The 15,265-nt window shown below is 37.2% G+C and overlaps 1 protein-coding gene across 5 annotated transcripts in view; it reads right to left on the reverse strand.

The window, feature by feature from the left end:
• The window catches only part of TM2D1 (TM2 domain containing 1), a 43,888-nt gene that overhangs the window by 26,075 nt on the left and 2,548 nt on the right, over window positions 1–15,265 (reverse strand). For all 5 annotated transcript variants that reach the window (XR_004623235.1, XM_019804798.2, XM_019804797.2 and 2 more), the window contains exons 2-3: window positions 15,002–15,075; window positions 4,051–4,159 (exon numbers count right to left, since the gene is read on the reverse strand). Coding sequence is in view for 4 of the 5 variants with exons in the window: in XM_019804798.2 (XP_019660357.1) it covers window positions 4,051–4,159; window positions 15,002–15,075 (183 nt within the window). In the remaining variant the exon portion in view is untranslated. The remainder of the gene's footprint in view (window positions 1–4,050; window positions 4,160–15,001; window positions 15,076–15,265) is intronic.

A 15,265-nucleotide genomic window follows, 5' to 3' on the forward strand; every position in this document is an offset into this window, starting at 1 on the left:
AGCCTTGAGATACTCCAATATTAAGAGATCAAGAAGAGAAAAAACTAGAAAGGAGATCGAGAAAGAGCTAACAGTGAAGAAGAAATAAAACTAGGAGAGTGTGGTATACTGGAAGTCAAGTGAAAAGAGTACAGTATATTAAGGAGAACAGAGTGATCAATTGTGCCAAATGTGACTGACAGATCACATAAGTAATGGCTGAGAATTTACCACTAAATTTAATCAAAAGGAGTTCATTAGTGACCTCAGCGAGGGCAATTTTGGTGATGTGGTACAGGAAAAAGACCGAACAGAGCAGACTTAAGAAAGCCTGGAATGAAAAAAATTGAGGAACAGGAGTATTAGACAACTCTTTGAAGGAGTTTTGCTGCAAAAGGGAAGTAAAGAAACAGAGAGGTAGCTGGAGTTACCACTTTAAAGTCAAATCTGATTATGTCAGTCTTACAATCCTGTTTTTTTGCATTTCATTCACAATTAGGACAGTTTGAGGGAGTTAGGGAGATGGCAGATGGACCAGAGATCCTGCTTATGCATCTAATATTGCAAGGATGTCAGATTTTATGCTGAGGGCAGTGGTGTCCCATCTACCCTGGAATGGGGCACCAGACTACAGATAGAGAAGTAAATTAGTAGGCTCTGTAGAAACTCAAGCTATGACCTACTGGGCAGTAGCAGCAGGAGAGAAATGTAAACAAAATTGGGAAATCCTAAGAAGGCAGAAGTAACCACACTAAACGTGGGGAATGATGAAAAAGGAGAAGTCACGAATAACTTCAGAGTTTCAGCTTAAGACACTGAGTAGACCAAGTGCCATTCCCTAAGACAAAGGAGGAGATGATTTGAAGGAGAAGATGACAGATTGAGTTTAGGACCTTAATATACATAAAGATGGTGAGAAAAGTCATAGGGGTGAATGAATGAAAAAGGGAATAGGACAAGGATATAATCTTGGGGATGTCAAGATTTAAGAAAAAACCAAAGAAGAATCACAGAAAACAGAAGAGTGTTTTATACTAGAAGTCAAGGAAAGAATTTTAAGAGAAGGAAATGCCAAATGCTGTAGAAAGATTAAGATATGGACTATAAAGATCCATTTGATATAGAACAAAGATTGCTGGTGAATTTCAGCATGGCCAGAAGCTGGACTCCATTAGACAGAAAAATTCATAAAAGGTACATATTATAGGAACAAGCCTTTCAAAAAGCTTGGCTGGAAAGGGGAATGAAATTAGAAACATAATTATCTATATATTAAATCACCCTAAAGAATAACCTGAAAACGGGTGGTGTAGCAGAGACTAATTGTTCACTGAACCACTGTTCTTTTTCTCACAGACATAGAGCAAAGTTACATATTCTAGCCCATCTTGCAGCTAAGTGTAGCCATAACAGAGTTTTGCCCAGTGTAATGAGGACAGAAAGTGATGTATGCCATTTCTAGATCTGGTCCATAAAACACTCCTACACGGGGTTCCTTTTCCTCTTCCCCATCTGCTGGCTGAATGGAAAGGACTCTGAGGACAAGAGGGAGCAAAGCCACAAGATGAAAGGAGCAAGGCTCCTGCATGACTGCATGGAGCAACAATCACTCCCCTTACCTCATCCAGCCCTCCCACGCCAACACCAACTGGACTATGATGTGGGTAGGAAATAACTTTTATTGCATTAAGCCACTGAAATTCTAAAGGCATCTGTTACAGCAGTTAGTGTGCTCCAACTAAAATAGTTGGCCAGTATAAACAGGTGTGTGGCTTGGTGATCAATCAGACATGGTTACCAGGCTTCAGTTGCTGGAGAATACATTATACAAGGACTGTATCTGCAATATTAAGATGGGAGTTTAAATCAAGTATTAATATTATATACAGTTTGAAAAAGAATATGCTAAAAGGAGAAGGAAAATATGTGAACTGGGAAAAGAACATTCAATGAATAAGAATTTGTCGTGAGTATTCAGTAGCTGACCAGCAGCTGGCTCTTTGGTAGACATATACTGAATATTCTGATATAAGAAAATGATTTATGGGGTGATGTTAATTTTGTGACTTATCATTAAAATTACCCAACAATTTAGCTCCACTAGTTCTGATTCAATGCTCACTAAGCAAATTCTACTTTGGAATTGTAGATTTTACTATAGGAGGGGAATAAATTGGCCAGTATACTTGCAAGTATCTGGTTTCCCTGATAGTTACATTTCTTCTCAAAACTGACATCAGTATCTTGGGAGCATGATTAGTACAGCTCAGTCACACTGAGCCTAATCTACCCGGACACACTGAAAGAAAAATCAGACTTACCTTGGAAATTGAGTAACAGACCATTATGGTATTATCATTACAGGTAATATAAACCTGTGAGTCCAACCTGCGTGGTTAGCTGTTCTCAACAGATGATTGATTTTCTAAGTTGTTGTATTATAACCTATGATGTCTTAGATCAGCATAATCCAGGTACACCTGGGTGGCTCAGTCAGTTAAGCGTCTGCCTTCAGCCCAGGTCATGATCCCAGGGTCCTGCAATCGAGGTCCACGTTGGATTCCTTGCTCAGTGGGGAGCCTGCTTCTCCCTCTGCCTGCTGCTCCCCCTGCTTGTTCTCTCTCTCTCTCTCTGACAAATAAATAAATAAAATCTTAAAAAAATATATCAATCCATAAATTCAAAACTCGACTAAACCATATTTAAGTACTTAGAAGTAATTCCTTCTAGCAATTTTTACTTTACTAATGAGAAATCTTAGAACCCAAAAAGCTTAAGTGATGTGGTTAGGATTACACAGCAAGCTAGAATCTAAAGCTCCTCATTAACTAACTCAGTGAAGGAGGGTCCAAAGAAAAATAAGACTTCACTAGTAATTTCTAGGAATTCTGATAGAACTGGTTGAAACAGCCAAACAGACAGAGAGAGAGAGAGAGAGAGAGAGAGAGAAAGAAAGAAAGAAAGAAAGAAAGAGGTTATTTCTTTTTTTTTTTTTAAGATTTTATTTATTCATTCGACAGAGATAGAGACAGCCAACGAGAGAGGGAACACAAGCAGGGGAGTGGGAGAGGAAGAAGCAGGCTCATAGCAGAGGAGTGATGTGGGGCTCGATCCCGTAACGCCAGGATCACGCCCTGAGCCGAAGGCAAACGCTTAACCGCTATGCCACCCAGGCGCCCCGAAAGAGGTTATTTCTTGATACAGCTGCAAATAGGTGCCATCGAATAAAATGTAACAATGTACAGTTAAAAGATTATAGTGCCACCAATTACTAAGAATGGATAAAACTAAATCATGTTTTTAGTACAAGGTGGAAGTATAAGAATAAGATTGTTAGCTTTACTACAGCAAAAATAAAAAGCAAACTTAAAAGGCCTTTAAACAAAGAACACTCCTAACAAAATAAAGCCACTTGTCTTAACATCCCAAACGAATTTTTGATTCTGTTTAACCATTCATCAACCATACCTATTACAAAGAATGAAACCAAATTTCAAAATGCCCTTAATATGCAAATGATTAACAATTAACATTCTTTTTTTTAAAGATGTATTTATTTATTTGAGAGAGAGAAACAGAGAGAGGGAGACAGAGAATCTCAAGCGGGCTCTACACTGAGTGCAGAGCCCGACCTCACCACCCTGAGATCATGACCTGAGCCCAAACCAAGAGTCAGATGCTTAACCAACTGAGCCACCCAGGCACCCAACATTCTTTTAATACTAGAAGTACATGATTCTTTTCTTGCATTCTAGAAATTCCCCAAATTTTAAAATCAGAATTTTTCATAACTCATTTAGTGGCTAAACTGACTGAATTAACATGGCATGAGGCTATTCAGAGTCTCTAGTTATCCCACATAGTGAACTACTGTGCTTTACTTGGTGGTAAATTGCATTTAAATTAACAATATGCACACTTAAAATAGAGGTTTTCTGAGAAAGGCAAAAAAGATAAATTATATTAGTGCAGGATTTTCCCCATAAAGTAACTTTTTATCTCTTTACTCCATGCAGTCAAGATACAACATAGGCAAGTAATCTGAAAATTTAGCTTCAGTAATGGACTTACACATTTCGGCAAGATATAGGCTTGAGAAAACCAACTTCATTTCCAGTAAAATGTGTTTCATTGCCACCAAAATCCTTACAAGTTATGTTGGGTGCTGGAAAACAAGGAACTAAAGGCAGGAAAAAAAAAAAAAAGCAAAAAACCACTGTGGTTTTTTCTGTAGGAAAGGTATGTAATCATGTTTAAGATTAGCAAAAAGCACAAGAAAATATAAAATTATAACACACCACCTCCCAATATAACATCTGACATGAGACTTTAGATATGAATATCTAAATAAAGGATAATATGATATAGTGGTCTCAACACAAAAATATAAGAATTGTCACATTGAGTTTGATGCATGACACTTCTAGTTCAATCTTCTGCCTCTGACAAAGGTGATAAGGGAAGAATTACAAAGTATTACTTCCCTTTAGCTCATCTCTAGGGTAAAGAATACTGCTCAAGTTTTTGTTGGTATCTCATTGGGTAATTCATTAAATTTAACATGATCTGATTTTGTATTTTCAGTTTATATTAACTCTTGCAAAAGACAGTTACTATAAACTAAGATTTTTTTCATCTACTCTAGATTATTTTATTTTGATTGTTCATTTTATTTGTTTATTAAGTAATCTCTATGCCCAATGTGGGGCTTGAACTCACCACCCTGAGATCAAGAGTCACGTGCTCTACTGACTGAGCCAGCCAAGCGCCTCCCCAGATGACTTGCTCTGAATGTATTTGTTTCTCTCTTCCCACCAGGAATTGATATAGTATACCATTTTAGTATTTAGCATTTTTTATCTTTACTCCTACCCCAGATGACATAATAAAAGGAAGTAATACTTACAGAGCTTACTGTGTGCTAGGCAAGGGCTGTCCTGAAGCCTTTACAGCCTCACTGTGTAAAGAGCAAGAACTTTGGAATGAGCATGACCTATGTACATCGCCTCTTTGAGAACCTTGGATTCCTCGTAGGTAAAAAGAGCACTAAGATCATCTACTTCATAGGACCATTGTGGGGATTAAATATGACATAAAGTACCTAGTATAAAGCACAGCATACAGTAGCTATTCAATAAATGTTATTGCCTTTTCTTCCTTTACCATTTCCGATTAAAAGGTACTAATGCTTTTAGGCTACTTTCAGACTGCTTATCTCTATGTTTAGGATCAATAATTACAGGATTGTGTTTTTTTTATTTCAGAAAATGAAAACAGAACCTTGTATAATAGTCTAAAAAAGCCCCAGAAGCCCCAGAGTTTTATCATGAAAGGAAAACGGTATTCATTTTCTGTGTACTTTATAGTTATCTTAGGAGTTCCAACAAATCATCGTCCTTTTATAGGCCAGAGTAGTACACTGAGAAAATGATGTCGGAAAAAAACATAAAATTACTTTACACACTATTTTTGGGTTATTGAAAGTTCAAACTACGTAACCTATAAACTTATCTAATGTATTTTTTTTTTAAAGATTTTATTTATTTATTTGACAGAGAGAGAGACAGCCAGCGAGAGAGGGAACACAAGCAGGGGGAGTGGGAGAGGAAGAAGCAGGCTCCCAGCGGAGGAGCCTGATGCGGGGCTCGATTCCAGAACGCCGGGATCACGCCCTGAGCCGAAGGCAGACACTTAATGACAGAGCCACCCAGGCGCCCCTAAACTTATCTAATGTATTTGCATGTCCAAAACCAGGTGCTTACACTGTAAGACACAGATTCAATATAACTGAGAACCAATTAAACAAGCAAAAAGTAATAAGATGAAGGGAAGACAAAGAGTGAGGAAATATGGGCGCCTGGGTGGCTCTGTCGTTAAGCGTCTGCCTTCGGCTCAGGGTGTGATCCCAGCGTTCCGGGATCGTGCCCCGCATCAGGCTCCTCCGCTGGGAGCCTGCTTCTTCCTCTCCCACTCCCCCTGCTCGTGTTCCCTCTCTCGCTGGCTGTCTCTCTCTCTGTCAAATAAATAAATAGTGAGGAAATAATATACAGTTGACTCTTAAATAACACTGGTTTGAACCGCATACATATACATACATGTGGATTTTCCTCAATGAATACAATATAGTACTGTAAATATATTTTCCTTATAATTTTCTTAATAACATTCTTTGCTCTAACTTACTTTATGTAAGGGTACTGTATATAATACATATACAAAATATGTATTAAGCTTCTGGCCAACAGTAGGCTATCAGCAGTTAAGTTTTGGGGAAATTGGAAGTTATACACAGACTTTCTATTGCACAGTGGTCAGCGCCCTAACCCTTTGATTGCTGAAGGGTCAACTGTACTAGGAAACAAGTAAGAGACCACACTGTAATTGAGCCACAAACATAGATCAGAGCTTCCTGATAGTTAAGACAAAAACCTTTGCAGCGCTTTTGTGATATAACTGAGAGACAGCATTCCATTTCACCTCTGAGTGACTACAGGAACTTGGGTTTGGTTCATGACCCAAGGGAAACACAGAGAAAATCCTCAATAAGAACGTTTACAAAACATAGAGGTTTTCCACACAGCCATTTCTTGACTCGAGATAAAAGCAAGCATTTATCATCTACAGAGATAGGGCAAAAGTTAACAGACAATTTATACGTAGCTGTTTGGACGCCTGCCTTGATACTGGGATAAAATGTACTGACTTTTGTGAGTAAATTATTACCACGACGCTTAGGTGATATCTCTTGAAAATCTGCCATCTTGGGTCATGTCTAGCACTATATAGTAGATAACTCAAAACTGAGATTAGCAAACGCCTGAAATGCTTATATTCCATGCTACCAACTGAAAGAAAATCAATACGCTCTATTTCAATGACCAAGGGCAATTTCACTCTCCAGGGGACACTTGGCAATATCTGGAGACATTCCTGGTTGTTACCTCTGGGGAGCTGCTACTGCCACCTTGGAGGCAGAGGCCGGCGATGCTGCTAAAGACCCTACCATGTATGAAACGGGCTCCTCATACCAAGGAATCACCTGATCCAAAACACCAGCAATCCCAAGGCTGAGAAGCTCTGCTCTAGACTAGTGGTCTTCAAAAAATTTTGCTTGCACACTCCCTAAAGCAACTTTTTACAACTCTGTACTCCTTCACACTTAAGTTGATGTCTACAGTTTCTCATCATGGACTTAAATGGTTCGAAAAAAGATAATTTCCAGCATATTATAAATATTGCCATTAAATTTAAATGTTACAGCACACATTACAATGGAATCTGAACACCACAGCAATCAGATAGCCATCATTATCCAACAGAGAATAGATATGAAAGAGCTCCTCTTAAAAATTCAGAAATTTGGGGGCGCCTGGGTGGCGCAGGTGTTAAGCGTCTGCCTTCGGCTCAGGGCGTGATCCCGGCGTTATGGGATCGAGCCCCACATCAGGGTCCTCTGCTATGAGCCTGCTTCTTCCTCTCTCACTCCCCCTGCCTGTGTTCCCTCTCTTGCTGGCTGTCTCTGTCAACTAAATAAATTCTTTAAAAAAAAAAATTCAGAAATTTGGGGGCACTTGGGTGGCTCGGTCAGTTAAGCACTGGGCTCTTGATTTCGGCTCAGGTCATGATTTCAGGATCTTGAGATCAAACCCTGCATTGAGCTCAGTGGGGAGTTTGCTTCACTCCCCCTCCGTCTGTCCCCCCACCCCCTGAGCTCCCTCCCTCTCTCTCTCTCTAATAAATAAATCTTAAAAAAAATAAAATTCAGAAAATTTACATCAATTTTAGGAAAAGCAAACACATACTATCTGAGGATCTGGAAATCAATTCCTTTAAAGATACCTGTCATGGGCTGAATTATGTCCCCCCAAAAGATATGTTTGAGGGCTAACCTTCAGTACCTCAGAGTATGACCATATTTGGAAGGAAGGTCTTTGCAGATTTAACCAAGTTAAAATGAGGTCATTGGGGTGGGTCTTAATCCAGTAAGGCTGTTGTCCTTATAAACGGGAAATTACACGCACACATAACAGGGAGAAGATGATTTGAAGACTACAGAGAGAATACTATGTGAGGACAGAGGCAGAGACCAGACTGATGCAATTACAAGCCAGGGAATGCCAAGGATTGCTGGCCACCACCAGCAGGTCAGAAGAGCGGAGGATATATTCCACCCACAGTTTGAGAGGGAGCATGGCCCTGCCAACACCGTGATTTCAGATTTCTAGCCTCCAGAACTGAGACCGTCAATGTCTGTTGTAACACTCTTATAACAGCCCTAGAAAACTACTTCAACAATGATACCTGTTTACCTCTTGGAAAGCTCTGTCTGCCTCCAGGAGTACATGTACAAGAGCTTAGGCATCAGGCATATAAGTCAAAGAGATGTCTGGTTTAAAAAGTTAGTTTTTTGCCTTGATGAGGACCATTCCACCTCCACAAAGAAGTGATCTGCAAGAAATCTATAAACACGTTTTTCCTCAAAATGGATTTTTAATTTTTTTTAAATCCTCACAGTAGTAAGTTCTGGATTGGCAAACTGTGCCATAAGATAGAATTCTCTTGCTAAATTTTAGATAATCTTCCTCTAAATGTATTACCTTGCACTTACTTGCTCAGTTTGAAGTGCTACTTTCTTGTCTCACAGCATTGTGAGATCTTCCTGCAGACTAGCTAAAATTAGATCTTAAAGAGATAGTTACAATGCAAAACGCTATAATTATGATTCCAGTTGGGGTTATTGTCCAATACACCTTGCCTAATAAAAATGCATTGTTTTTTGAGATGAGTTTCCTGCACAACATCTTAAAAAATTGAACACTGATAGGTGAGTTGTAAAAAGGCCTTATAAAAATATTAAATACTAAGAAATCATACCTATTTTCAATTAGATATTATTAATTGGTCAAATAATAAATTTTGACAATTACAGTTTTCAATGATATTTTTTCATTTCTATCATAGGAAATGATTTATATTTGACATGAGATATTAGAGAAAAATGCTCAATGCTCCAGGCTCAGAACCTCAGGAAAACTACAAACAGTGGAAAGAGGTACCAGAATGAAGAGGAAACCACATTGCTACAAGGATTCTAAAGTTTGAGAGAAGTATGAGCTAATTATTTCAAGGGATGAAAATGATGTACTTTAGGGGCCCCTGGGTGGCTCAGTCGTTAAGCATCTGCCTTCGGCTCAGGGCATGATCCCAGAGTCCTGGGATCGAGCCCCGCGTCGGGCTCCCTGCTTTGCTGGGAGCCTGCTTATTCCTCTCCCATTCCCCCTGCTTGTGTTCCCTCTCTCACTGGCTGTCTCTCTCTCTCTGTCAAATAAATAAAATCCTAAAAAAATGAAAAAAAAAAGAAAATGATGTAATTTATTGAGGAAGGACAAGCTGCTGCTCCAAATATATATACAGAGATTACATGAGAAAATAGTAAGAGAAACATCAATACTGATTTAATCAGAATTTGCTGAATTGACAGTGAACTCCAAAGAGCAGGACTTTAGAATTGGACAAATCTGGGTTTAAGTCCAAACTCTGCCAACTTAACTAGTTTGTTCCTTTGAGCAAGTTGTAAAACCTCAATGAATCTTGTTTTTGTCATCTGTGAAATGTGGATAATACTCTTGTAATGGTGTTGGGTATGTAGTAAAAGCATATGGTAAAAGCATGATACGTGGTTAAAGAAAGTGTTCAACAAGTATTAGGTTCTCCACTCTAGTAAATTAGAGAACTTCAATATTAAGAAAACTGACATGAGAAATGAATATAACACTCGGAGTGGCTGTAACACTAAGGGAAGATTTTGTGTAAATAAAATTAACCAATCAAAAGAAGCCCGCAACCCTAGAGTTTCTTTTTATAAACTTTATGATAATTTCTTTTGACCCTTATTTTTTTTTTTAAGTAGTCTCTATGCCCAACGTGGGGCTTGAACTCATGATCCCAAGATTAAGAGCTGCATGTTCTACTGACTGGGCCAGCCTGGTGTCTCACTGACCCTTATTTTTTTTAAATCCTAATAAGTAGACAAAACTAGTAATAGCTCCTTTTCTTTCACAAATATGAAAACTGAGATCCAAGAAATTAAATGACTTGACAAAAGCCTTATAAGTAGTAAGACTCTGGAAATCCTAGGCTGACACTCATTATTTCTTAATCAATACTCCTTCCATTATGCCATAATTCCATGTTTACACTGATTTCAGGAACAAGCAAAAATAAATCAATTATGATAAGACTAAGAAAGCCAGTTACCAATAAATGTTACCTAGTAGACAAAATCAAGCAACATGCTACAACCTGAAAACTAACTACTCAATTCACGGATTTCCTGTAAAAGTTTTGCTCTGGCCAATGTCTGTGATTTAGATGGCATCAGTTTAAACCAGTAAGTACACAGAATTTTCAATTATAAAAAGTAGCATTTTTTAAATGGAAAAAAACTATCAGAAATAAACAAAGATCGTTTCATAACGATCAGAAGGACTGACCTAGGGAGTAAGTGGTTTGGGATCCTACTCCAGTTAACATCTTGGCTCTGGACTAGTCTTGATTTGTCAGATTTAAGGGTCAAAACCTGATCTTAGTACCCTGCACTGCAAAAAAAATGCTATAAAAACATTACTTAGGGTCATTGATAAAATTAGAATATGGATGGTAAAGTACAAATATATTAAATTTACTAAAGTTTACATCAAGTAGACTATCTCTATTCTTAGGAAAAACACACAAACATGGGGCAAAATACATACAAATTGAAAGAGAGAATGCATGAGCACACAATGATAAAGCAAGAAGAATATGTGTTTTCAACTGGTGAATTTGGGCACAAGATGTATGGGTGTTCTTTGTACTCCTCTTTTTTTTTTTTTTTAAAGATTTATTTGTCAGAAAGAGAGACAGACAGAGACAGAGAACAATTAGGGGGAGCAGCAGGCAGAGGGAGAAGCAGGCTCCCTGCTGAGCAAAAAGCCTGATGCGGGACTCAATCTCAGGACCCTGAGATCATGACCTGAGCCGAAGGCAGGCGCTTAACTGACTGAGCCACCCAGGCATCCCTCTTTGTACTACTCTTATTCTTGCAACTTTTCTGTAAGCTTGAAAATATCTCCAAGTAGGGGTGCCTGGGTGGCTCAGTCAGTTAAGCATCTGATTCTTGATTTCAGCTCGGGTTATCATCTCAGGGTCCTAAGATCGAGCCCCAGCATCAGGCTGCATGCCGGGCGTGGAGTCTGCTGGAGATTCTCTCTCTCCCTTTGCTTCCCACCCCCCCAACCCTGGGCTTGTGCATGTGTTCACACACTCTCTCTCTCAAAATAAATAAAAATATTTAAGAAAGAAAAAAACATTATCCCCAAATAAAAAATCTAAAAATAACACACTCTTTACATAACTAATGTATGTTGTTAGAAGTTAGGATAATGGCTATCCATTAGGGCAGAACAGTGACTATAAGAGAGCACGAAGGGACTTTTGGTGTGTTAATCATGTTAGTTCTTGATTTGGAAGCATTCACAAATGTGTTTAGTTTGAGAAAAATCATTTGAGTTACACTTATGTGTACTTTCCTATAAATGCATTTCAATAAAAACTTAAAAAAATAAAAAAAAGATCTGCCAAAGGACCAGAGCAAAATTTTCTAGAGATGGAGTCTAAATACTTTTGTATTTCACTGATCAGAAAATTGAAAACACTTGCTATGTATGTCTGTACAATCTAGACAGAACATTCTTTGAGGGCAGAGATTTTGTCTTCTTTCATATATCATCTCTATCACTTAGTAGAAGCCTGCATGTAATCTCTCAAGACAGTAAATAAATAATTTCTCAATAAACAATATCTTATAATATAAATTAATTTCCATGAAGGTAATTGTCTTGATCCATTTATTTTAATCAATTTAATTATCAAATTGTCTTTTACAAATCATTTCTCAGTAAGTAAATATGCTTCTTAGTTGGCATTGGGCTAAACGGAAGCTATTTTTCTTTTTATTTCTAAGAGTTTATTTGAGCAAAAATCAATTTGAATTGGACTGTGCTAAAGTGGAAGTGGTTAGAGTGCTCTCCCCCACCTGTAGGAGTTAGAAGACTTCTATACAGAAGTGTAAGCAAAGCAAGAAAGTTATTTGATCGGTTACACCTTAAGAATTTGCCTTATTTGGAAAGGTCTCACTGACTTTTTGTGATTGGTTGTCCTTAGGTTTTTATTTTTTTATTTATTTTTTAAATTGAAGTATATAGTTGACACACAATGTTACATTAGTTTCAGGTGTACAACATAGTGATTGGACAAGTCTATACACTATGCTACGCTCACAAGTGTAGCTACCATCTGTTCCGGACAACGCTATTGCAATACCAGTGACTTCCCTATGCTGTACCTGACATCCCTGTGACTTAATTCATTCCATAACTGGAAGCCTGTATCTCTAATTGGGAGCTATTTTAAGATCACATTAATCTAATGTTACAGTTGAATTACTTTGCCTTTGGTCCCAATTCTTCTACCTTGAAACCCGTTTGTAAAACATTGTTCTTACTCATCCCTACCCAAAAAGTACTGTTGAAGAAAATTAAACTTAGTTTGAGGATTCTGTAATAGTTCTTCGGATACATAGTGAAAAAACTGAGGAAGAACAATCTTGGCTGGGAGGCTGAGAAAGATCATTTAACTCACAATTTTCACAACTCTTAATATTTTTCTCCTGTTAATCAGTTCCATGTTAGACCCAAAAACATGTTTCAAGGGTCATTTTGATGTCCTCCCTATCAGGACTTAGAAGTGATTCACCATAACTACTCCACTAGCCCTTGCATGTTTTAAAAAGGTAATGAAAAGAAAAACTTCCCATGGACAGACACAGCCTCATGAGCATTGGGCTGGGATGGCAGAAATCTATCCCGGCTCACAGCTAGATGCTGGTGTCATGTACCAATTGTGTATCTATATGCAGCCACCCTGTGACACATCTTTGTCTCAAAAACTTTATTTTCTTCTTAAAATCATGATAATGATTTAAAGTCATTTATTAATTAATCTACATTTTATACGTGTTCCCACATTCAATACGGCACTTGGTTTCTTCTCTCCAAATGAATAATCATATCATTCCCTTTTATAGAAAACCTTCCTTTTATTGTCCTGTAGCTCTTCCCTTACATCAACTATGAGTACTTACCTGATAAGCCATGATAGTACCATAATACCTCCAAGTCCTTTTACTTCCTACTAGTCTGATCATTTGATTTTGTATGTTTATAAACTTACTTATCAATAATTGCACAAGTGGATTCAAACTTATCTTACACAAGAGACTCCTAAATGAAGGGCAAAGGTCTTTTGGGCAGAAACTATTCTTTTTAGTTGCATAATTTTCTTCAACATCCTTGTATCTGCAAAGAACACTACAGGCTAGAAAATCCGTTTTTGAGATAGGTGGCTGCCTGCTTCCTAATTTAGTTAGATACCTGAGTCACAAAAGTATTCACAGATTTCTAATATCTTGCATATAAATGCTTGAGTACCTGAAAGCTGAGTCTTTGTTATATATGTTAACTCTACTCTGTGTTCAGAAAGCACAATATAAAACACTGAACTGTAAAACCAACAAATAAGAGTATACTTATAAATTAACTAAAAAAACAAAGTTCCTTTAACACATCTAAATTAAATAAATGTATACATACTAAGCAACATCTGCTATACAAATCATATATATAGATGTATGTAAAACCTAATACTGTTTATATGGTAAAACTTCACTACTTCAGAATAGTAGCTAAATGCCAATTACAAAAGTATAACACAACTTATTTTCAAGTATCTTTGTTGACTATAATTGTGCTAGTGTGCCAAAATATAAAGATAAAAAGATAAAAGATTTGCTTTTTAAAATATATACGAATTCATATTCAAGAGTTCAATTATTTGAATATGTTGAAAAACGAAAGTTTTTTGCTGTAAGAAAAACAATTCCTTTAATCTCATTTACATAATGAACCTGTTTAAGAGATTTTAAAAGGAAAACATCAATTACTGTCTTATTTCTTGCCTAATACATAAAACAATCAGTATATACTGAATAGGTGCTCGTTTCTCCAATTAATACCATGTAACTGCCATCATTACGTACCATGCCAAATAAGAAGGCTAAATAGTTCCAACATACATCTGTCTGCCTCCCTTCCAACACATTCCCCCATAGAAGAAAAGATCAATCAGAACAATTCATTCGTTTTTATCTGGCATTCTACACATTTTAGAATAACAGAAGCTCCCCAAAATCATTAGGCTGAGGGTGGTATCTATTATCAAAACATCTCTACAATACTAAAAAGAAAAAAAAAAGAAAAGAAAATACTGATGCATAAAGTCCTAACTGTACGGTTTTCATGCTTAGGATGTACCTAAGTTTAAGTTTATTACAACTGTATAGTATGGGTGATGTAACTTCTCATTGGACCTGACGGGGCTAACAGTCCCATTTTAAGTTCCTTTCAAGTAATTAAAAATCTAAGCTAAGAAGCATCTCTGCATAAGCTACATAAACTGATTTCAAAGGTTTAAAAAAAATGAATGAAAATATAAAAGTCCCCAGGTCACAACTAAGAATAATATTCTTCTTAAATTAAATATTAACAACTCTTAGCCAGTTCTCCAATTTAAGTTGTTCTAGAAACTGAATAATGTTTTAACTCAAGAAAAAGCACACATTTATTACTTTTAGTAATCATACATGGGATTTATGAAGTCACGTTTCAAAAATTGTTTTTAAAAACATGTTTCCAGGGGCGCCTGGGTGGCTTAGTTGTTAAGCGTCCGCCTTCGGCTCAGGGCGTGATCCCAGAGTTCTGGGATTGAGCCTCACATCAGGCTCCTCTGCTGGGAGCCTGCTTCTTCCTCTCCCACTCCCCCTGCTTGTGCTCCCTCTCTCGCTGTCTCTCCGTCACATAAATAAATAAAATCTTTAAAAAAATAAAAATAAATAAAAATAAAAACATGTTTCTGGAAGTCTTACCATGAGCTGTGTAGTTTGTACAGTTAACTGGTTCTTGTGTAGCATTATTTATTTTTGGATCTTTACAAATATATGTGAGAAAAGTTAAGGAAATATGAATAACATTCCAACACAATACATTATCATCTTGTCTTTAATGTCTTGTATTATAAACTCATGTTTACATTCACATGTAAGAAAAAGCTGTTAGTTGGTCCAAAGCAACAAGCATAACCACAAATATACTTTTAGCATCGCTAAATACTACTTGAACATTAATTTATT

This window comes from Ailuropoda melanoleuca, chromosome 2 (genome assembly GCF_002007445.2).
Source record: "Ailuropoda melanoleuca isolate Jingjing chromosome 2, ASM200744v2, whole genome shotgun sequence".
Classification (NCBI taxonomy): Eukaryota; Metazoa; Chordata; class Mammalia; order Carnivora; family Ursidae; genus Ailuropoda; species Ailuropoda melanoleuca.